The following is a 24,101-nucleotide window of genomic DNA, read 5'->3' on the forward strand; positions in this document are numbered from 1 at the left end:
AGTCTTAAGTAAGACTTTTACCTACCTCTAGTTGCACCATATTGAGAGAGTAAAGCTTACGTATCAATCCATTGTTGTAAGGTGTCCCGAAGAAGTTCTCTCTGGATTGGCTCTGCCAGGGTGCGAAGTGTCGGCTGGAACTCTGTGACTGAAGAGGGCAGGTACTTGAACCAGCTGCCTGTACTAGCATCTTCCTGAAGCACATACTTGTCTTTAGCTGAGGGGAAACACATAATTGAAAGGAAAAACTGAAATACCATAGTAAAAAGAGAAGGTTTAGATTTCTACTCATTTTAATAACTAGTCTGTGCTACGTGACGGTACGCTACATTTTTCTTGATATCATGTATTTGTTTGAACTTCATCAAAACGATAGATAAAAACAAAACATGAAAGTAAAATGCTCATTTCAAGGAAGGACTCGAAGTTTTAAGTCTGCAATTAATTAATCTAATTTTTAGCCATGAGACAAAAAAAATTAAAAGCAATGTGTATACTGACCAAATTTCGTTTTTATCTGCCGACGAATAATGAAAATACCAATCGGTTCATTAATGTGCTGTCCCCTATTAAATAAATCAAAAGTAGCAATTTTGATTCCAAAGTCAACTAATGTTAATTAATTATTCAGGCTTGAAAAAACATTGTGCTCAAAGGTCAATGTGTGTGTGTTTATGTGTGTGTATGTATATGTATATATATATATATATATATATATATATATATATATATATATATATATATATATATATATATATATACATACACATACATACATACATACATATATATATTGTAGCGTCTTTTTTTGCATATCGTTCGTGTATAACAATATTTACGAGCACGGAACGATTAATTCAGACGAGTTTCTCCTAAGACCAGGAAACGCGCAACGCGCATGCAAAAAGAGGGCTTTCTGGGTAATGAAGTACACTCGTGCACACAACACCCATAGGCAATGGCAACCTTTATCAGAATAAAACTTCATTACCCACAATCAATACATGGGTAAGCTCAACTATTGTATTTCCTGTTATTCTTTCTAAGGAAAGAAACTCCCGCGATCGTTCTTTAAAGACTATTTCTCGTTGGCAAGTGGTCGTGCGTTATCCTATTGTGAGGACATTTGTGTGCATCATTTTGGGAATATTTTGAAGGCAATACAACAGCAAACAGTCCATCGATAGCGAACGTGAGGGTGGAGGCGTGGCAAACCGCCAACCCGGAAAACGAAGGTAACAAAAGATTACAACAAAATTAGAATTCAGTTTTGTGTAAAGTTACATTAAACGTATGTTTGAGTGTCTGTATATATTAATCCAAGTTAATTTAAATTTGTTTGTTCCGTTTACGAGTGCGTTGTCGTGGAAAAAAAACGAACCCCACCCCCCCACGCACCCAAACGTCTCTGTCTCCCGTCGGCGAAATCTGCCCAATTTTAGTTAGATTAAACACATTTTATTACTATTAAACCACTAGTTATGTGTTACTTTGTTAATAGATGGCGAATTAGAAGAAATAAAACATTTTTTCCAATCCAATATCCTGTTTTTGGTGTTTTTTCAGAGGGCTGGAACGAATTAATTTGTTTTCCATTCATTTCAATGGAAAACGTCCGCTCGAGTTACGAGAATCTCGTCATACGAGCTCAGTTCCGGAACGGATTAAGCTCGTATCTCGAGGTACCTGTGTGTGTGTGTGTGTGCGTGTGCGTGTGCGTGTGCGTGTGCGTGTGCGTGTGCGTGTGCGTGCGCGTGCGCGTGCGCGTGCGCGTGTGCGCGTGCGCGCGTGCGCGTGTGCGCGCGTGCGTGTGTGCGCGCGTGCGTGTGTGCGTGCGTGTGCGCGTGTGCGTGCGTGTGCGTGTGCGTGTGTGTGCGCGTGTGTGTGTGTGCGCGCGCGCGCGTGCGTGCGTGCGTGCGTGCGTGCATGTATGCATGTATGTATGTATGTATGTATGTATGTATGTATATATATATATATATATATATATATATATATATATATATATATATATATATATATATATCGTACATTGCTACTATGCACGTACCAGATTTAATTCAGATTAGTCCTCGAAAGGAGTAATTAAATCAATACGGCTATTTAAATTGCCTTTTGAAATAATTTCTACTATGGTTTTTTAATTGCAAAAAGCTAAAATTCAAACACTGGTTTGTAGACTTTTCACATTCACTGTAGAACAATGAAAATTGGGAATGTATAGAGATCAACGTTGCTGTGAGGTGCTTTTTTTTTAAATTACTTATTACGATATACTTTAAGTACTACATTACGAATATTTACCTAGAGATGTGGTACAGGTGACATTTTGCAGTATGGAAAAGAGCAGGCCACAGCTAAGGGTTGCTTCCCCTGCCCTGCCTGCCCCCTCAGGGTGCATGTAGAAAACAGCATAAGCTTGAAATAAAGTGGTCACAAGTAGTTCCACTAAGCTACACACTTGGGCTTTGATACCAGCACCTGAAAAAAAAGAAAAGAATGTTTTACAAAAATAAACTTAGAATATTCAGACCGGCCATAGACAACGTGTCGCTCACCCTCTACCCGTCGGCTTGGAGTTTTGTCCTTAATCGAACTTTAGATAGTCAAAAGTCTGCATACCCTGAACGTTAATTTGTTCATGCAACAAAAAACAACTATAATCTCTAACTTTTTGGCTAATATTACTTCAATATCATAATAATACTACAAGAGTAATTTTGCAGTTATACAGGCTTTAGGTACCCACATCTCAGTTCGTGAAACCAAATAACCTCTGGTTCATGTAATGCAAAAATAAGCACACAAAAAAACTTTAATCTTGTAATATTACAATTTTAATCCTGTAATATTGTAACATGTGACTTAATAGTTTGACTATTCTTGTATAATTCAATTTTTTTCTTTCTATGTTTGGACTTTTGAATGTTGAGGAAGGTTCCAGGTCTGGCAACTGAAGTCACATGAATGAGAAAACATATTTACGCATCTTTGCTGATATCTGTGGCAGAAAATGAACCCAGCCTCATCGTTGCTTCAGCGCAAAAATTCAATGCATGACATTGCGGCGTACCTGGTCAAACCTGCGACATCGTGTCAAGCCTGATGCTTTTCATGCCTGATAACATTGACTTTCTATGGGAACCAATCATGTGACCAAAAAAAATGCTGATCTGAATGCAGCGTTAGAGTATTGAGCAGGTGAACTCAAGCCGGTTGTAGATACAGTAATACCCCGATTATCGCGGTTAATGTATAAATGTAATTTATTCGCTTCTGTTTTTGCTCTGTAAAGGTACATTAAAAATAAAGAGAAATCGCCACATGCAAAACTGTCTTTCTGCCTGCTTTGTGGGCCTCCACCCACCATTATAACACTTCATTTAAGAGATTGTAAAAAGAAAAAGTGGACTATGGCTATCTTTGCCTCGACTTATTCCCTCTTTACCGCCTACTGCAAATTTCTCTGAACTTCAATTGTCTTGAATGTGTTTCACAAAGTCTGTGAGAAAGACCTCTAATTCAGGACTTTTCATTTCCCAAAACTTTTAGTTCCTCAGTAGTTAAAACTTTTGTTATGGTCTGTATGACTGACCGATAGGATGTCTGAAGGTAGATCAGGTCAAAAGAGGAGTGAGGATTAGGAAATAAAGAAGTTGTAAAGAAGAAATTAGATTCAGAAATAGTATTAGGGAAAACACCCTGTTGGCATGATGTTTACTACCATGTTGTGGCTGGTTGAGCAATTGATGAATAGATGCCTTTCGCGCTAACAAGAAATCAGCAAGTGCCTTGCGTGGGGAGCTGTCCTCCAGCAGCATCGTGGACAGGAGGGCCTCCGCAATGGCCTGGTCTGACACCGCACGACCCCACAGCAGAGACTTGCTGTCTAAAAGAATGGTGGACCTGGATAAAAAAAAAGTCCACAGTTGTTGTACTTGTTGCATCTAAATGTACTTCCAATAAAGATATTACAAACCATTTTTTGAACAGTTTCTATTAGCTCTCACAATTGTCGTTTCACAAACTCCATTCTCAACATGGCCATTGAAATATTAATTGAATTGAAAAGTCTGGTCGTACGGAATCACAACAATCTAAGTATCTCCCAAAAGGCTATCAAGCAAGCTTTCTAGCCTAACTTGCTTTATAGAGGAAAGAAGAACATTCATAAAACTGAATAGCAAAGCTGTAGTTACAAATATTTATCTTGAGATACGAGACAAATTTTGATATACGAGCAGACAGTGGAACTGAGATGCTGCCCATAAGAACATCATGGGCACTGTCTCTCTCCCCGCAACTCCCTCGTGTAATGTCTCTGGTCGCAACTCCCTCTTTGTAATGTCTCTGTGAGCACTGGGCAGAGCATTGCATTTTTTTCAGTGTTTTTTTTCCCGTTAGTCAGTACGAATGGCGTATACAGTGGTACCTCGTCATACGACCGTTCGTCATACGACATTCTCGTGGTACGATGAAAATTTCGATCGGATAATTCGCCCGCGATACAATTAAAATTTCGAGATGCGACCAAGCCAGGTGGCCATGACATGAGAGGCTGTTTATCATTGTAGCGCACTGTCTTTTTTGCCGCATCTCTTTCGTGTATAACAATATCTACAAGCACTGAACGATTAATTCAGACAAGTTTCTCCTACGCATCGACCAGGAAACGCACAACGCGCATGCGCGGGAAAAAAGAGGGCTTTCTGGGTAACGAAGTATACTCGTGCACACAACGACGATAGCGAATGGCACTCTTTCTCAGAATAAAACTTCATTACCCACAATCAATACGTGGGTAAGCTCAGCTGTTGCATTTCCTGTTATTATTATCTAATATGAGGAGTATTATATTACTTCTCGTTCGCTGCTCATAAGAACATCAGCGGCACTGGCTCGCAATTCCCTCTTTGTAATATTTCTGGTCGCAACTCTCTCTCATAGGCGCCGTTCAAAGCGGTTGCGACCAGAGCTATTACAACGAGGGAGTTGCGAGCCGGTGCTCCTGATGTGCTTATGAGCAGCGGAGCGATCGCTAATATGTACTACAAGACTATTTCTCGTTGGCAAGTGGTCGTGGGTTATCCTATTGTGAGGACATTTGTGTGAATCATTTACGGAATATTTTGAAGGGAATACGTAGTACAACAGCAAACAGCCCATCGATAGCGAACGTGAGGGTGGAGGCGTGGCAAACAACTAACCCGAAGAGAACGAAGTTAAAAAAAAAGATTAAAACAAAATTAGAATTCAGTTTTGTGTAAAGTTACATTAAACGTATGTTTGAGTGTGTCTGTATATATTAATCCAAGTTAATTTAAATTTGTTTGTTCCGTTTACGAGTGCATTGTCGTGGAAAAAAAATGACACCCCCTCACCCCCTCTGTGCGTCTGTCTCCCGTCGGCGAAATCCGCCCAATTTTAGTTAGATTAAACATATTTTATTACTATTAAACCACTAGTTATGTGTTACTTTGTTAATAGATTGCGAATTAGAAGAAATAAAACATTTTTTCCAATCCAATATCCTGTTTTTGGTGTTTTTTCGGAGGGTTGGAACGAATTAATTTGTTTTCAATGCATTTCAATGGGAAACGTCGGCTCGAGTTACGAAAAGCTCGTCATACGATCTCAGTCTCGGAACGGATTACGATCGTATGTCGAGGTACCACTGTATACTACTTCTCGTTGGCAAGTGGTTGTGCGTTATCCTATTGTGAGGACATTTGTGTGCATCATTTTGGGAATATTTTGAAGGGAATACAAACTCAAACAACCCTCGATATTGACTGAAAGTCAGTGTGGAGGCGGGGCAAAAAGAGCCAACGGGAGAAGAAAGGTATCAAAATGTTAAATAAAATTAGAATTAAGTTTAGTGTTAACTTCGATTAAACTTATTTTTGAGTGTGTCTGCATCCTAATCCAAGTTCATTTAAATCTGTTTATGTTATGTTACGATAGCATTGCCATGCAAAAATGCCACCCCGGCCCTCCCTCTCTCTGTCAGTCTCTCTCTCTCCCCCCCTTCGAAATCTGTATAATTTTAGTACTATTAAACACATTTTAGTGATATTAAACCACTAGTTATGTGTTACTTTGTTAATAGATGGCGAATTAGAACAAATAAAAAAAAATTCCAATCCAATATCCTGTTTTTGGTGTGTTTTCAGAGGGTTGGAACGAATTAATTTGTTTTTAATTAATTTCAATGGGAAACGTTCGTTTGAGTTACGAGAAAATCGACATACGAGCTCAGTCCCGGAACGAATTAAGCTCGTATCTTGAGGTACCACTGTACTCATTTTGAATTCAGTCATACACGCTCTGCTGGCTCCTGTGTACTCTGTCATCGTTTCTTAAGAACAGTTTTTCTTTTGTACAATTTCACGTTTTGGATCTGTGCAAGTCTTGAAATTTTATTTGTGAATACTCTTTGACAAGAATAAATCATTTAATTGATGTGTAAAAATTCCAAGTGTGACTTCAAGTGTTGAATTAGTATGCTTTTGCCTCGAAACCTTGGTACAATTTCCTATATTTTCAATATAACCCTACACTGCGTATTGAAAACCATTTTGCCTCAATCTGCACTATTTTTGCCAGTGAATTCACAAAGGTTGTCAGCTCAGTAACCATAACTACGGTGGGCGAAGATTTGGCGAAATGTCAATTTTGAGCAACAATAATCAAACAAATATATTCTTAAATGAACAAAATGAACCAATGTGTTCATGAAAGAAAGACGGAGCAGCAACTACCTGAAGTGACCCATTGTGGCTACTTGACGGACAAGGATGGGGAAGCGGGCAAGAGCAGGACTGTAGTGACCCCCTGTGGAAGCTTCCAACTGAAGGAGTGTGTGCAGATGGCCACACAACAGGTAGAGACGAGTTGCCTGAAGGAACTGGGAGGCCTCTACAGCACTCCATATTCGCTCAGGAATCTCCAAGAGGAGCTTGATCTGAGAAGCCAAGGTGTAAAACTTGTCGTGCTGTTGACTCTAAAAAAATAAAGTCAGAAGAATGTATATTTATGCAGGCTGATAATTTTTTTTCTCATCCATTTACTCTGTAATACTACGAATCTGAGAAAGAGCAATCTAAATTGGCTGAGCTAGGTAAACTTTTTGGTCCTGCAGGTGACCAAGTCTCTGAATGCCATGTTGAGCCCAACTTGGTGAGACGTATTTTCTTTCCTTTTCAACATTCCCTTTTCATTCAATTTTATCGACTAAACATCCCTCTTAACTGTGCTTTTTTATTTATTCCTTCCTTTGTGTGTTTCAAATGTGGAGGGATTTTTTTGTTTGGGTATTCATGTGCTAAAATAATTACATTTTTATTACATTCATATAGAACAGATGTCTCAAACCTTTTACAATACTGCATTATTAGTATCGCGCAATGGACAATAGAAAAGTATAGTCGTACCTCTACTTATAAAATTAATTGGTTCCAGAACTTTTTTCGTAAATTGAACATTTCGTAAGTAGGTGTACTTTATATGTAAATGCTCTAATTCATTCCACGGTCCTCACACAACTAACAACTAAACCCTTTAAAATAGGTCAAAGTGTCCCAATTTTGTATGAAAGATGTGGGGAAACACAAAAATGAGAGAAAATTATAAGGAATTTATTAAAGTTGTTGGAGTAATCATTATTATAAATGTGTTTGCAATGAATATAAAGCCTTATAATATACATGCTTACTATATTAATCAATATATTTGCTTATTAGGAATAGTAATGCTCATCCTAAATGTGTAACTATATTAAACAATATATATATGTGTTGATCGCTTTTATGTTAGAGTTGAATTAATATGTGAAGACAAACGCTTACGCCAAGGTCGCTCTCCAGGACAGCTGGGTCCAGCGAGAGATACAAGTTCGCAAGGACATAAAACAATACACTGAGTTCTTGCTCCGAGGACTGAGTACTGGAAGATACGCCTCAACCCTTTCCCCAGATACAAGTTCGCAATGAAGATCTGTGAAGGATGCTTAAATTGTTGTTGATTCAGCGGATGGCTATCAATCAACTCGCATATTGTTTTTCCTTTGTGACGCTAGGTTGACGCTAGGTTTGCTTGATTATGGAATTGTTTTGTTTCTTGCTTACGCAATTGGAATCGATAACCTTGTAATTGTTTTGATTTGAGGCCTTAAATGGGCAGGACATAATGCCACTCGTTAGAATAATCTTGTGGGGCGAGCGGCCGGATGTATTCTCTTCTTGCAAGAATTAAATGTGATGTGACTACAGATGCCTTTTTTATTGAAAGCTGAATTGGAAAAACCTAAGGATAAACCTACAATTGGATAAACCTAACAAAAGTCTTAAAATAAATAAAGCATATAAAAATGTGCCCTGCACCGCTGAAATAGTTCCCCCCGGGGCCGTTATTCTGGGAGACATACCACATTTACTCGCATATAAGTTGCCCCCACGTATAAGCCGTACTCTTAAAATTGCCTTTAACTTGTTGAATTTTATAATGTCTCGCGTATAAGCAGCATCTGATTCCCAATTTTCACCTCCATATATGGTTTTAATAGGGAGTACAAATGTGTTACTTTGAAGGGAAAATCTTAGAAAAATCATCACGTGGTATTTCTGAGATACGGTATGAATCTAATATGGAATTTTGTTTTATTTCAAAATTGAGGCTACTCGCGTCTGGTCAGTTGAGCACATTTAACTAGGTGTAGACGGCAGCGCCCTAGGTAAGATGGCCGCGACCCACCTAGGTAAGATGGCCACGCCCCGAGCGAGCAGTGACAAGGAGACGGACAACCATGCACAATCACAACCATATCTAGGGGCAATTTAGAGTGTCCAATCAGCATACCATGCATGTTACCCGGAGGAAACCCACGCAGGCCTGGGGAGAACATGCTCTCCACACTCCACACAGGTGGACCGACCTGGACTTCAGAGCTGTAAGGCCGACGCGCTTACCACTTGCACCACCGGGGCGCACAGCGGAGTCCATTAACATTCAAATCGTTCCTACCAGCTGAATTATGTACAAAAGAACGCCACATTGTAGATTAATATATGCCGCAATTGCGTTCTACTCATTTAGCATATCAAGTAACGTCAATGTTTAGGAGGCATTTTCAATGGCGGCTCAAAAAAAATACGCAAAAGTCACTCGCAACAAAAGAGAAGATGGCAAGAGGCAATCTAGGCACTGTATAAATGACATTTGGAGCGCCCGTCTCCCCTATTATAGATACCTTCTTCGGCGCTGAGAGATGGAGCGCTTTCCTGACCTCTGCCATTTTTTTAAATAGAAAAAAAATCTGCGAACAAGTGAATTCGCGAAAGGTGAAGCCGCGATATTCGAGGGAAGACTGTATTTTAACATCAAATTGAGCATCTCCCCCATGAACGATTGAATAACTGCACATAATCATATTTAGTTTTAAATGGCATATTAAATCTAGAATGTGTTCATCTCCCTCATCACGGTTTCTAAATATTTATGTTTGGGACGCATACACAACACGCACAAATTGCAACAGAAGCTTCAGTCTACCTCCAGACTGCAACCGCTCACAGGGGCTTTGCCTTGCTTCAGCCGGTGGCAGTACTGGTACATGTTCTGGATGGACTGGACAACACTTCCCGAGCTTTGCCTCATCTCCCCGATGGTGTCTGCGGCGTCAATTAGGTCCCGGTAACGTTCACCCACCATCTGCCTCAGTTCCTCCTTCTTTTGCTCAATCTCACCGCGGACTTTACGTTCGATGCAGCGGATGTCATCGGTGCTGTAGCGTTCGAACACAAACACCGGGTCTTTAATCTCCAATATGTTGAGGGACAACGCAGTTTCACCAGTCATTGTTCTTCCAAAACAACTTCAGCAACTCTTACATGGAATCCATAACCCGGAAAAGCGAGAGGCACATTTCCGGTTTCAACGTCGTCAGCTGATGAGACTGGTCCGAAAGAGATTTGCGACACTGCCATAAGGTCCATTATGCGATTTTACTTCCGGGTTTTACCGATACGGAGCCTACAATAGTTCTAAACCAGGGGTCGGGAACCTTTTTGAAAGAGAGAGCCATAAACAATTACTATTTTCAAATGTTATTCCTTGAGAGCCATACTCACAATTTAAAAGTCAAAATACATGAAAATGTGCCAATTTTTTTAGTCATTTTACCACTTTTAAAGTACAAAAAGTCTTTGAATTCTTTTGACAACATTGTTACGCTGTTGCTAATCAATGAATATCAATGAGTATCAATGAGAGAATAGATGCAGAAGACTCTAATGAAAAAAAGTCAATGCCACAGTGCCGATGTGACGTTCCTATTGGTGCATTCGGGACTCGGCTCTCTCACCACCGGTTTCCATATTTTAGCTCAGAGCCATATGCAACCATCAAAAGAGCCACATGTGGCTCCCGAGCCATAGGTTCCCTACCCCTGTTCTAAACAATGCTTCGCCAATTCTATATTCAATCAGAGGCTCTTTGTGACATATATATGTGGAGCACCGGTGGATGGAAATAACAAAATAAAACTCGGAGGAGCTTGTTAGACAGTGAATAAATTTTATTCATTTTCAAGATTTTCCTTTATAAATCATTGGTTGTTTGGATCAGTAATTTCGGTTAAACATATCATATATATCAGACAAGCAGTGATATTTGAGAAGCGAAATTAAGTTTATCGCATCTCATTTTCTAATTCACTTTATCCTCATTAGGGTTGCGGGGGGTGCTGTAGCCAATCCCAGCTTTCTCTGGGCCAGAGGCGGGGGACACTCTGAATCGGTGACCAGCCGATCGCAGGGCACCAGGGGATGGACAACCATGCACACTCACAACCATACCTAGGGGCAATTTAGAGTGTCCAATCGGCCTACCATGCATGTTTTTGGAATGAGGGAGGAAACCAGAGTACCCGGAGAAAACCCACGTAGGCCCGGGGAGAACCTGCAAAATGCACACAGGTGGACCGACCTGGATTTGAACCCAGGCCCCCCACTGTGATGTTGACGCGCTTACCACTCAGGTGCTGGGCCGCCATGCTTATGTATTTATGATCTATTTTATTCAAGTCTACAACATCTTTTCCTGTCTCTTTTTCACCTTCCAGCTACTGCTACTGCAACAAAGTGAATTTCCAGGGTAAGGGATGAATAAAGTTTAAACTAATCTAAGAGAAGCGTATTCTTTGTTGCAAACAAATGTATAATAATATGAAATAAAATCCTGTCAGGAATATTGAAGAAAAAAATGTTTTAAACACTGTGTGACGCAAAATGTGAGACATTGTTGCAGTCTTTTTAACCGAACGCAGCTTTACAAATGGCACCCCATAACAATATAACAGAATTAATAAATTAGAACAGTAGTGAAGGTTTTAGTCTAGTAAAGGTTTATGGCTCAACCTGACAGTTTTGTATCTATGGTATGTTACTTTCTTCCAGGATAGGAAATTCATTCATATGGTTTTAAGGACAGCACAAGGTATTGTACTGTTTAAAATAGCACACAAAGGATGACGTTTATACTGTGGCACTACATTGACCTATGGACCCACTAGATCCCACCTTATGTTTTATTGACCCGATAAATTTTAGTTTCCTTTTCTTCCCACTCTCCCATGTGCCATCGTATTTCGAGCTATGGATTGACTGCTGGCTAAACATTTACACTCCTCAATTTCTTTTTTTTTTTGGAGCCAGCAAACGCTGAGTTATTACGTCGAACAGGTAATGCTGCCAACATGGAAAGAAATTAAAAGAACAGAGGACAACTACTTCTGATAAAGTGGCAACTCCTGCAAACAATGGCTCATATGTTTTAGTTTATTTACGTGGAGTAATATAAGATGGTAAATTAAATTTCATGTGTTTGGTATATACGTTGAGTTTTCCAATTATAAACATCGCTACTAAACTGTATTTATCTAAATGGATTGTGTTCTAAATCTGAATATTGCGAGCCTTGCTTATTGCAACCCCTCCAAATGTAGTGGAAGATATTTGATTTTGTGGACTGAAATCAAGGTTTGCACAAATTGTTGCTGGGCCAACCTAATTTCTGGCTTAAATGGATTTAAATGTTTTATTTTTAGTCTCGTGCTATCAAGCGATTACCGTATTTACTCGCATATAAGCTGCCTGCGAATATAAGCCGCCTGCGAGTATAAGACGCACCCTTAAAATTGCCTCAAAATTGTTGAATTTTACAATTGCATACAGCACAACACAAAATATATAATGCAGAACATATATTCTTACTTTTAACTTGTGGCTTCTTTCATAGGAAATTAGTACTATGGGACAAAGAAAACCCCTAGAAGGACTTGAGAGTCAGTTCAATGATGTGATTTCCAGACTGGAGTCCAAACTATTGTTTCAAACAGAATGGGACATTGGCTTCGTTGTTGTCTTCTTAGTCTTTGTTGGCAAGTATCTTAATTGTATACCACTATATGCCAATATGTACGCTGTGTATGTGTGCGCGTGTATGCTTATTTGCACTGCACAGTTTGGCTTTAGGCTTCGCAGGGGATCCTGATGATGTTGCTGTGTGTTGTGATAGGTTTGATTGTGCTGCTGGTCCTTCTGGTCTTGATCCGAAGCTGCTGCTGCGAGGCCAAGGTGAAAAGACATTTCCTTACATCTAGTGAAAGAAATGTAATAAAGAACAAAGCACTCAAATATAAAAATGAAATAGTGGTGTGACTTTTGCTGTGTGTCTGTGTGTCTTGACAGCCCAAACGACATAACGTTGGCATAGAGAACATGCCCATGGAACCATGACAGCTGAACTACACAACATGGAGGGTTTTCATCGACTCCTAAGTAAAACATTTCACAATGTTATTTTAGCATACCTGTCAACCTGGGCCAATTCCTCCCCGTATTAATGATTGGAATTCCCCGTATTAAGCAATAGAAAACCGTACAAATGCAACGCGGCACATATTTACTCACATAGGGTGCACGTAAAAGTGTTATGGTCGCGCCGCGTTGTCGTGACGCGACCGTGAATGTATTCGGACCCAAGCGCTACGAATCATTTCCTGTTTCGTGTGAAAGGGGAATGCGTGTGCGCATATCATGCTTAAAGCATGACAATATTAGCAGTTGATGATGACGTTTTCGTCTGCTACCAGTGACCGAGACGATCCGGATTAGAGCCGAAATGCGTAAAACGAGATCCGTTTTACAAAAAACGTACTTAAAAAAATCCCGTACAAAAGTTGTTATACGGCGTACACAATTTGAAATGATCAAAAAACGTATAAAATACGGGAAAAACATATAAGTTGACAGGTATGTTTTAGTGTGTTCTGACATTCAATAAGTGTTGACTCACTACTTTTCCTTTTGTTCCTAACCGAGTATCTTTCTACTAGCCGTAGTGTCCTCCTGCAAATTGCACAACTTCCCTTGACTGCACATCCTCTGAATGGTCTCGTCTTGAATATCATGCTTTTAATATATTTGGCATGGAATGTACAATAAATTAAATATAAATCACATTAAAAAATCCACTCCATTCCTGTTGGTAGTTGACGTAAGGTGTTTTATTTTTTACGGGACGTAAAGAAACTGGACCATATTACATAGGTTGTTAATGGTTACACTGAATTCATGTGAGTCAAGGGATAGAATATAAAATACGACCACTGGTTAACAAAACACTTGGTGGCCATGGACAAAAATACTTTAATTTGTTTGACTGCTACGAAGCTTCCAGACCCCTAAAGATGGAGCCAACAACGTCCATCATGCGCGGGACACTCTAAATCAGTGCCCAGCACACAAAGAGACGCACAACCATTCATACTCACACCTTTACCTAGGGGCAGTTTAAAGTGTTCAACCAGCCTACCCGGCATGTGTTGGATTTCTGTAAAACAACTTCAGGAGCAGGTTAAGAAAGAGGGAGACCAATTTCAAGGAGATAAGTTTATTACCAGACTCCAGAATGGGGAGAGCTCGAACGGCTGCGAACGCACAGCCTATTCGCCGCGACTCCCTCCGAACTAACAGTTTTTGCGTCTATTTATATGTAAAAAACATGATGCTACACAGAGAAGATAACAGAAACAGGGTGTGGGCTGATACACCCAAACAACTGCAGAGCCGATGTCTCAACATGACTCGACATTTTTCATTACTCACACCAAACTGATGCAATACTAAGAAGCAATTGCAAATAGTGAGTCAGCATATCTTACAATTCCTTCCTGTTGTGAGTATAAAGAATATCGGAACCTCGTTTGTTAGTGACGCTACTTTTGAACAAATTTCTTCACAAATTACTTCAAACTGCAGTTTAGACCGACAAATCAAACCGACAATCATGGTATGTTTGACTGTGGCATCAACGGTACGTTTGATCAAAGCTGAGAAGCAGGGCAAACAACAGGTTAGGATAACAAGCACGAGAGCAACAACAGTTACGAACGGTACTAGGGCTTTCAAAAGAGTCTATGTCCATGAGCCCGAGAGGAACCAGTCAAGCCATCCTCGTTGTGGAACCGGATGTCTTGTAGTCGGTCCCCTGTATCCCCAAGTGAGCAAGCTGTAGGATGATCAACGGGACCTGGACGACGATGGGCGTCCTGGCCGACGGGCTGCAGATCTTGAGGGCCCCTGACCGCCTCCGGAACCAGCTAGTGTGGGCACTCTCCTCCAGCGGGAGTGCACCAAGGTTCCGGGAGGTCCCCCCATGTGGTGGAACACAGAGCAGTGATGACGATGACCAATCACTTCATTCTTGTACTTGTCCACAGTGGGACTGATGTATCCAGGTGTCTCTTCCTTTGATTTTGACGGTGGTGATTTGGACTTCTTGGCTGATACGTTGACATAGGCCTGGAATCTGGAGTTAATGGGTTCCAGACGTAGGGTGTTCTTTGCTGTACCGAGTACCAGGGGAACAGAGCCATCAGGATTTTGGAGACTGACCAGTGTTTGTGTTCGAGGGGGACATCCGAGCCCCACACTGGATCATGGTCGTGAGCTCCAACACTCGTTCATCAGCTTTGACGGTGGTGGCCAACTTGGTGAAGCTTGCGGTCAAAATCACACGGTGAGGTCCTGTTCCAACGTCGAGATGACCAGCACTTGCTTTTTATCACCTTGACGAGTACCAGGTCGCCTCGGGACAGTACCTCCTGTGTGGGAGCCAGAGAAGATATCGGCAGATCATTTGCATTTATCACAGTTCTTTCTAGGAACATTTTGCATAACCACTGAGTGAGAGAATCTGCTTCTCCTTTCTCTTCAGCTTTCTTGGATGGGCATATCTCAACCCACTTGGTACAAGACAGTACTTGTATGTGCCACTTTGGTTCACTTCGATGAAATCCATGTTCAGAACCTCGAAGGGATATGTCCCTGTTTGCCTTGTTCCGCGCTTGGGTCGTTCATTGCCTTGAGCGTTGTGTCTACAGCAGGTGAGACAGTATCTGCATTTTTTAAGTAGGTTTGGACACCTGTGGGACTATACTATCTCTCCTCTTGAGACATGGCTCCTGCTATGGCTCAATTTGGTAATCACTTGTTTTCTACTGCATAGAGGCCGTTCTTGTGTTAAGTGGCTCCTTCTGTTTCCCTTTGTAGTTTCTCTTTTTCTGGTCGTTTATTTTAACTTTGTAAGGTTTAGTCTCAATTGAAATGCTTTCACCTTTTTTGCATATGGAGACAATATAAAAGAGTTCCCTATGGTTAATCGCATTGCTCGCTGAGCAATAATCTTTCCAATCAATATTGGAGTGGTTGCTGTTTCGTTTTATTACATCAGAAAATTTATCTCAACTGTCTCCTCAAACGTTTCAACTGAGAGAACCTTCTTACAGTGCAAAAGGTGGATCCACATCCCTGCCTCTCGGCTATTTTCATGTCTGCTGGTTGGTCAGCAACACTGATATGGACGTTCCCACTTTGGGTCGTGCCAGTGCTTCTTCTTTATACTGTAGGTTTAGCACCCAGGCTCCTGGCACCACCGTTGGTCCATTTCCTGTTGAGAAGCAGTCTCCTTCTGCTAACCCAATTTCAATGCATTTCCTTAAAGATTTTTCTTTTTTATGTAGTTAGCCGAATTAGCCTCATCATCCAGTTCCAATAGTGTAGTGAATAATGGCGATTTGTATGGTAACACAATTTGGGTGACATTATCACTATAAATCAATGGTTCTTTGGAATTTCATATCATGCACTCTTTGTTTTTTATTCTTCTCAGTGCTCCCAAATTCACCATTTCGCAGAGTAGATTATTTGTTCCTCCAGAGTACTGCTGCTGCATTTTCATCAAAAATTTCATTGGACTAAATAATTTTCCTTAATTTGCCATCGCCATCCCCGAAAAAAGGGCTTATTGGCGATTTCAGAAATTGATTTCAAATTTCTAAATCATTTTCCACCTTGATATCTGATCAATTGATTATATCTTGGTGGTCGGCCAATCAGAAACACAAAAAGACAAACAACCATTCACGCTCACACTCATAATCAGACATCAGTGACGATAGACATTCAAAATAAGTTTATTCTAACCTTACACTAAACTTAATTCTAATTTTGTTTTAAATTTTTATACCTTTCTTCTCCCGGGTTGGCTCTATTTGCCCCGCCTCCACCCTGATTTTCAGCTGCAACCAATCGAGGGTTATTTGCTTTTGTCTTCTCTTCAAAATATTCCGAACATGATGCACACAAATGTCCTCACAATAGGATAACGCATGACCACTTGTCAACGAGAAGTAGTATATTCCGCTGGTATTAGCGAGCAAGCTCAGCCATGCGTACACCATTCTGCACTGGGGGGAAAACACTGAAAAATGCAACGGTCCACCCTGTGCTCGTAGAGACATTTACACGAGGGAGTTGCGACGGTAAAGACAGTGCCCATGTTGTTCTCAAATATATCAAAATTTGTCTCGTATCTTTAGGTAAATATTTGCACAAAATTTTACCTGTATCCCAAATTGCTCGTATGTCGGGGCACCCGTATGTCAAGGTATTACTGTACCAAAATAAAGTTTTGCCAGGATAAAATCAAACGTTATAAAGCTCAGTCTCATTGTGCGCCACGTGTTGTTTTTAATTCCAAACCTACGGGATTCAGGAAAGGCCACAATTTATTGCCCATTTAAGTTTTTTTTAATTTTTTTTTTTACGCGTCACAGCGCCTTTTCGTTAACACATTTAACTAACAGAATTAAGTTAGTCTAACGCTTGTGCAAGGCACTCCAACAGCACAACTACCATATTTGTTGACAAAAAACAATCTTCTTCAAAAATGTTGTAAAGTATTACATTAGCCATAGTAGTGATACAAGTTCCACCCAAAATTGTAGCAGTGATCAGAACAGATACATTTGATTAAGTCATGAGACACGAACAATTTCCTTACATGTTTTATTGCACATTTTCACAAATAATTTCCTTTCTTAAACAATAGCTTTTTTAGTACAAGTAAAACTAAATGGAATGATTTTGTTCATGAAAGGCCATAATCCCAGATTTCATTAAGACACAGCACGATATAACAAAGATTTGAAAGCCAAGTTTTTGGATGGTATGTTTTTATGAGAAAGTTGGGATAATGTATATTAGCATTTAATCAATGACACAAGGGAGCTTCATACAAATGTCTAAATGGTTTCTGGGGAAATTGACTATTGGGAAATCAACAACATACAGGACACGACTAAAACATTTAAATAAACACATATACATCATTGATCTGATGAATTATTTATATTGATCTAAATGTTGTAGTGTTTATATCAAGCCGCTTGATGGTGTACGTAGATACGATTCACGCTTGGTGCTGATATGATTGTGACTGCGATTGGTTGTCTGTCTCTGTTTGTGTCCTACGACTGTCTAGCGACCAATCTAGTGTGTAGTCTGCCTTTCGCCCAAGGTCAGCTGGGATAGGCCTCTGCAACCCTTGCGAGGATGCACCGTACAGATGATGAATGAAAGTTTTTATTAACATACGATCTCCAAAGACATGCACTAATAACTTCATATTTTTAAGACCAAAAAATACCTGAAAAATCAGTAAAGCAGTAACGATTTGCTATATTTTCAATGCAGTTGCTTCAAAATATTTTCACAACATAACAGAGTATGTTTAAATATACTGTATATTGGTGGTACATTTGGTGTTTCCTAATGGCTGCACACATCTTTATGCTTGAAACAACCATTATTCCTGTTTTATTGAAGGACTTTAAGACAATGACTGCTGAAAAAGCACAAGATTCAACAGCAAAACATTGAATTAATGAACCAACAAAGGACTTAAGATACTTCTTCACCTCATAGAACAATCTAATAAGTATTGCCTTACTTTCAGTTAACACTTATATCCAGGGTGACCATCTCCGGTCCACGAGGACCCCTATCCAGTCTGTTTTCCATATCTCCCTCCTCTACCACACCTGAATCAAATGATCAACTAATGAGCAAGCTGTCCAAAAGCTTGACAATGATCCTGATTATTTGATTCAGGTGTGTTGGTGGGGAGAGACTGGATCCAAGTTGGGCACCCCTGACTTATAGATATCATTTTTTTTAAAGCGACACATTGTGCAGGCATTCAGTCAATCCCATAGCAATTCAGAATAATTATGAATTTGGGGGTAATTGATACAAAAAGCTGGAACATTTTTCATTTAGAAACAGACACTGAAATAATGCTACATGCGAAAATTTCTTCGAATAAGCTTGCTCCTATGCTGTATGTGCTAATAGTGCAGTAATTGAGAAATAATATATAAATTAAATGCAGGAGACCAAAAGTGTTTTCCTTCCATCTACCATACAATGGCGATTAAGGAAAATAGAGATGCAACAAACAAACTTTACGAAATTATTATTTTTTCACCAAGAATGTGGTATTATATATCTATATATATCTTAAATTTTGTGGAAAGGTTGCAATCCCTATCTTTTAAAATCACGTGAAAGTGGAAATCAAAATAATTCCATTTTATTTTTCCCTTTCAACTATCATGTTTTCACCTAAGTGAAAATTACTCCACACAAAAAAAAATAATGTGCCAGATGAGAAATACAAGAAAATTGCTCGAATAAAAAAATCTCTCTAAGACAGACAAAAACCATATATTCATTGATCTTTTAGTAGGTACAGTGAAATGCAAAATATCAAAGTAATGACAACCCACTGGAAAGCATTTAAAGAAAAAAGGAAAACACTGGCCGTCCTGACATGCAACGCTTTAAATAGAATGACTGGCTTATAAATATCTACCAATAAATAAGAGCTTCTTCTTCATACTTGTGTGGTTTGAGTTGGTCCGAGGTTGACTGTGTTGTGATTAAAAAGGTCGGTAGTTCCAGAAACTGGAAAAGACAGATATCTGCAAGTACAGAAAGTGAACGTGTTAGACCCTGAAGAGAAATATTTCTTATAATCACATGTATTCTTTCATTTCTTTCAAATAGGTATGTTTTTAAGCTGTCTTTAGGTGGGGTCAGGACGTCTGTGGAATTGAAAGTCCTTTGTTGGGTGTGTAGGTAAAACAAGTCTTTTACGTAACATCATAACCACTAGTTATATATAGGTATAGGTATATATACATGTACATGAGACCATGAGAGACAGGATGTGGGGGAAAAAAACAGAAAAAACATTGTTTGATTTTTAAAGAATGTATTTCCAAATTAGAGTGGAGAATAAGTATTTGGTCACCTACAAACAAGCAAGATTTCTGGCTGTCAAAGAGGTCTAACTTCTAACGAGGTCTCCACTCGTTACCTGTATTAATAGGATCTGTTTTAACTCTTTATCGGTATAAAAGACACCTGTCCACAACCTCTCCCCCTGCTGAAGCCAGTACACATCCAGGTCCGTCTGCGGTTCGCTAGAGAGCATTTGGATGATCCAGAAAAGGACTGGGAGAATGTGTTACGGTCAGATGAAACCAAAATAAAACTTTTTGGTAGAAACACAGGTTCTCGTGTTTGGAGGAGAAAGAATACTGAATTGGATCCGAAGAACACCATACCCACTGTGAAGCATGGGGGTGGAAACATCATGCTTTGGGGCTGTTTTTCTGCAAAGGGACCAGGACGACTGATCTGTGTAAAGGAAAGAATGAATGGGGCCATGTATCGAGAGATTTTGAGTGAAAGTCTCCTTCCGTCAGCAAGGACATTGAAGATGAGACGTGCCTGGGTCTTTCTGCATGAAAATGTTCCCAAACACAGCCAGGGCAACAAAGGAGTGGCTTCGTGAGAAGCATTTCGAGGTCCTAGAGTGGCCTATCCAGCCTCCAGATCTCAACCCCATAGAAAGTCTGTGGAGGGAGCTGAAAGTCCGTGTTGCCCAACGACAGCCCCAAAACATCACTGCTCTAGAGGAGATCTGCATGGAGGAATGGGCCAAAATACCAGCAACAGTGTGTGAAAAGCATGTGAAGAGTTACAGAAAACGTTTGGCCTCGGTTATTGCCAAAAAGGGTACATAAGAAAGTATTGAGATGAACTTTTGGTATTGACCAAATATCAATGACACTTATTTTCCACCATGATTTGCAAATAAATTCTTTAAAAATCAAACAATGTGATTTTCTGTTTTTTTGCCCACATTCTGTCTCTCATGGTTGAGGTTTACCCATGTTGACAATTACAGGCCTCTCTATTCTGTTCAGGTAGGATAACTTGCACATTTGGTGGTTGACTAAATACTTATTTTCCCCACGGTATATCTATTTATTTATATACATTACTGAACAGGTATATACATATACACATATACACACACTGTTAGGGTTATTAGTCTCACATTATTATACATTTGCTCGCAATGAAGAACGCTTTGATTTACTTAGCTTATTAACATTAAAAAAGTCATTTTTAGTACATCTGCTTGCAACCGTGATAAACAACGGGAAGGTCGCTCCTCTCTCCAGCTGGACTTGTCAAAATTGTTTTGAGAAAAATCGACTTCTGAAAGTGTGGTTCACAATACTCCCTTCGGAAGATCCGGAGGACTTTCAATTGTTTTGACTTCTGACAGTGTTGTCCACAGCGCTCCCTCGGGAAGATCCGGCAGACCTTCAATTGTTTTGAGAACTGAGATGCATGTTGTAAATCTTATGTAATAAATAAGCAAGAGAGGTTTCGATTTGGGAGAATGATCTGGGACAGAGACGCGTCAGGATCGATTCACTCTTGCAAGACCCCGGATGTCTGTTTTATTTGTGAGTGCATTTGGGAATGCCTATTGGTAAAGCTATCACATACATATATATGCATACATACATACATTCATACATACGTACACACACACAAATACACAGTAATACCTCGACATACGAGTGTCCCGACATACGAGCAATTTGAGATATGAGTAAAATTTCGATCAAATATTTATCTTGAGATACGAGACAAATTTTGATATACTAGCATACAGCGAGCATACATTTCAACAAAATTAGAGTTAAGTTTATTGTAAGGTTAGATTAAACTTATTTTTCGAGTGTCTGCATCGTAATCCAAGTTCATTTAAATTTGTTTATTTTATGTTACGAGCACGTTGCCGTGCAAAAAGTCCCCCCTCCCCCCTCTGTGTCCCTCTCTCTCTCCCCTCCGCAATATCCGTCTAATTTTAGTACTATTAAACATATTTTAGTACTTTTAAACCACTAGTTATTTATTACTTTGTTAATAGATGGCGAATTAGAACAAATAAAAATGCTTTTCCAATCCAATATCCTGTTTTTGGTGTTTTTTTTGGAACAAATTAATTTGTTTTTAGTTAATTTCAAGGGTAAACGTTCATTTGAGTTACAAGTAAATCGACATACGAGCTCAGTCCCGGAACCCATTAAGCTCGTATCTCGAGGTACCACTGGATGTGTGTATGTGTACGTGTGTATGTGTATGTGTACGTGTGTATGTGTACGTGTGTATGTGTATGTGTGTATGTGTACGTGTGTATGTGTACGTGTACGTGTGTACGTGTACGTGTGTACGTGTACGTGTGTACGTGTACGTGTGTACGTGTACACGTGTACGTGTACACGTGTACACGTGTACACGTGTGTACGCGTGTACGCGTGTACGTGTGTACGTGTGTACGCGTGTACGTGTGTACGTGTGTACGTGTGTACGTGTGTACGTGTGTGTGTGTACGTGTGTACGTGTGTACGTGTGTACGTGTGTACGTGTGTACGTGTGTACGTGTGTACGTGTGTGCGTGTGTACGTGTGTACGTGTGTACGTGCGCATATATACATACATACATACACATATATATATATACATACATACATACATACATATATATATATATATACATACATACATACATACATATATATATATATCAGTGGCGGGCCATCAGGGCCTTCAAGGCCTTCTCTGCTGGCCTAAGAAATATCTGAATCATATTATATTTTGTCCATCAATACTTATTCCAAATGCTCTGTTAGCTTCCTTTCATTGCTTTTCCCCCTGGTTGCACTGCTTCCAGATGTGTTTTCATATTGAAGCATTTAACCAATCACATTTCAGCCATTATTTGTTGCCAGATCAGATCTGCCTCAAAGCCTTCACAATCAGTTCTGCGGGGTCTGCTGCATTAAACTAGACTGTTGCTTTTAACCAATCAGATTTCGAGTTGGCAACCCCACAATGATTTTTCATTGGCGTTAGCATTTTGCTGGCTGGGACATGTCATTGCTTTCACCAACTATGATTGGCTAGTAGGCGGGCCAAAGCAGTACCCGAGGCAGCCGAGATCGCAAACTTCACCCACAATGGCCGACAGAAGCAAAAACAAATGGATTCTGTTTGCTCACAAAGCTATTTTCCAGACGGACTTTTCCAGAAAAAAATGGACATCATTAAGAAAGGGCGGTCAACTCCGAAGCTAGCAAGCCTGTTACAGCCGGGAAAATGGTGTGTGCGGGACTTTCAGTGCGCTAACTTAGCTGCACCACCAAATAGAATATTGTTGTGTTGATTTAAAGCCATTTTCAAAACGGACTATGCCGGAAATATGACAGGACAGGCTCGACTTTCATCATTAGCTTTGATGGCGATAGGAAAGAAGGAAGAAAGGAGGATGGATAATGTGTACAGTTAAAAAGAATTTTTGGTGAGTATAATATGGCTTTATTCCTAAATAAAATTTCAATTGTGGGCCCGGTTCTGATATCTGAAAAGCTCCAGTGTTTGTATTTAAGCTCCAGTTTTGTATTTAATCACAAAATGCTGCTATGAAGTGGATTTTACCCCATTTTACCCCAGTTTAATTTTTGACGTTTCGCCATTGACGCCCATCGCTGTCTTTTCCCGGGAAAAAATAACCCCCCTGGCCTGGTTGTAATGTCTCAAAAGCTCCAGTATTTGTATTCAATCAATAAATGATGCTAGGAAGTGGATTTTACCTAATTTTAGTGCATTTTTTGTAATTTCACGTATGGACGTATCGACGTTCATCGCTGTCTTTTTACCGGGGAAATGATACTCCGGGCCCGGTTCTTATGTCTAAAAAGCTCCAGTATTTGTATTTAATCCATAAATGCTGTTTTCGGCTGGATTTTACCCAATTTTCGGGCAATGTTTGCTCGTACGCCATTGACTTTCATCGCTGTCTTTTCCCGGGAAAATCGCCCCCCTGGCCTGGTTTTAATGTCTGAAAAAGATGCGAAATACAAAATTGGACTTGCGAACATTTTTGGACTTAAACGCAATTTGCAGACATGTTCGTATGTACCGTTGTTCGTAAGTTGAATGTTCGTAAGTAGGGGAGCGTCTGTACACACATATACATATGTATATACAGTGGTACCTCGCGATACGAGCTTAATGCAACAGAGGGGGAGATTTGTTGCAGGGCAATGCGCTCGTAACATAACAAACAAATTTAAATGAACTTGGATTACGATGCACACAATCAAAAATAAGTTTAATCTAACCTTACACTAAACTCAATTCTAATTTTGTTTTAAATTTTGATACCTTTCTTCTCCCGGCCGGGTTGGCTTTATTTGCCCCGCCTCCATCCTGACTTACAGATGCAACCTAGATGTTTGCTTTTGTATTCCCTTCAAAATATTCCCAAAA

General features: G+C 39.8%; 3 protein-coding genes across 13 annotated transcripts in view; 1 reads left to right on the top strand and 2 right to left on the bottom strand.

The window, feature by feature from the left end:
- cog1 (component of oligomeric golgi complex 1) overlaps positions 1-9,960 on the bottom strand; it is a 39,333-nt gene extending 29,373 nt beyond the window's left edge. For 2 of the 4 annotated variants that reach the window (XM_077618479.1, XM_077618481.1), the window contains exons 1-5: positions 9,550-9,960; positions 6,762-7,003; positions 3,725-3,906; positions 2,305-2,481; positions 61-217 (exon numbers count right to left, since the gene is read on the bottom strand). In XM_077618479.1, the coding sequence (XP_077474605.1) occupies positions 61-217; positions 2,305-2,481; positions 3,725-3,906; positions 6,762-7,003; positions 9,550-9,855 (1,064 nt within the window). In that variant the 5' untranslated portion in view covers positions 9,856-9,960. The remainder of the gene's footprint in view (positions 1-60; positions 218-2,304; positions 2,482-3,724; positions 3,907-6,761; positions 7,004-9,549) is intronic. The other 2 variants (XM_077618480.1, XM_077618482.1) reach the window with 2 other exon arrangements.
- On the top strand, positions 9,565-13,540 carry smim22 (small integral membrane protein 22). Of its 6 annotated transcripts, none has more exons than XM_077618484.1 (7): positions 9,565-11,035; positions 11,120-11,151; positions 11,454-11,738; positions 12,295-12,436; positions 12,574-12,632; positions 12,747-12,836; positions 13,394-13,540. In XM_077618484.1, exons 4-6 carry the CDS (start codon positions 12,307-12,309, stop codon positions 12,792-12,794), a joined length of 237 nt encoding a protein of 78 aa, XP_077474610.1. In that variant the 5' UTR covers positions 9,565-11,035; positions 11,120-11,151; positions 11,454-11,738; positions 12,295-12,306; the 3' UTR covers positions 12,795-12,836; positions 13,394-13,540. The 6 variants fall into 6 exon arrangements, with proteins under 6 accessions (XP_077474610.1, XP_077474612.1, XP_077474611.1 ...); XM_077618486.1 differs by having other exon boundaries at positions 11,454-11,493; XM_077618485.1 differs by lacking the exon at positions 11,454-11,738 and having other exon boundaries at positions 9,565-9,986; positions 10,728-11,035.
- Positions 13,541-18,202: 4,662 nt separating this feature from the next.
- The window catches only part of rogdi (rogdi atypical leucine zipper), a 35,514-nt gene continuing 29,615 nt past the window's right edge, over positions 18,203-24,101 (bottom strand). For all 3 annotated transcript variants that reach the window (XM_077618442.1, XM_077618443.1, XM_077618441.1), the window contains one exon: positions 18,203-19,384. In XM_077618442.1, the coding sequence (XP_077474568.1) occupies positions 19,343-19,384 (42 nt within the window). In that variant the 3' untranslated portion in view covers positions 18,203-19,342. The remainder of the gene's footprint in view (positions 19,385-24,101) is intronic.

This window comes from Stigmatopora argus, chromosome 14, assembly GCF_051989625.1.
Source record: "Stigmatopora argus isolate UIUO_Sarg chromosome 14, RoL_Sarg_1.0, whole genome shotgun sequence".
In the NCBI taxonomy this organism is placed as follows: Eukaryota; Metazoa; Chordata; class Actinopteri; order Syngnathiformes; family Syngnathidae; genus Stigmatopora; species Stigmatopora argus.

Bases quoted from the DNA above. Each gene is read 5' to 3' on its own strand.
- smim22 (XM_077618484.1), top strand. From the start codon at position 12,307: ATGGGACAAAGAAAACCCCTAGAAGGACTTGAGAGTCAGTTCAATGAT. The intron at 12,437-12,573 runs GCAAGTATCTTA...GTGTTGTGATAG, and splicing joins TGTCTTCTTAGTCTTTGTTG to GTTTGATTGTGCTGCTGGTC. The intron at 12,633-12,746 runs GTGAAAAGACAT...GTGTCTTGACAG, and splicing joins GCTGCTGCTGCGAGGCCAAG to CCCAAACGACATAACGTTGG.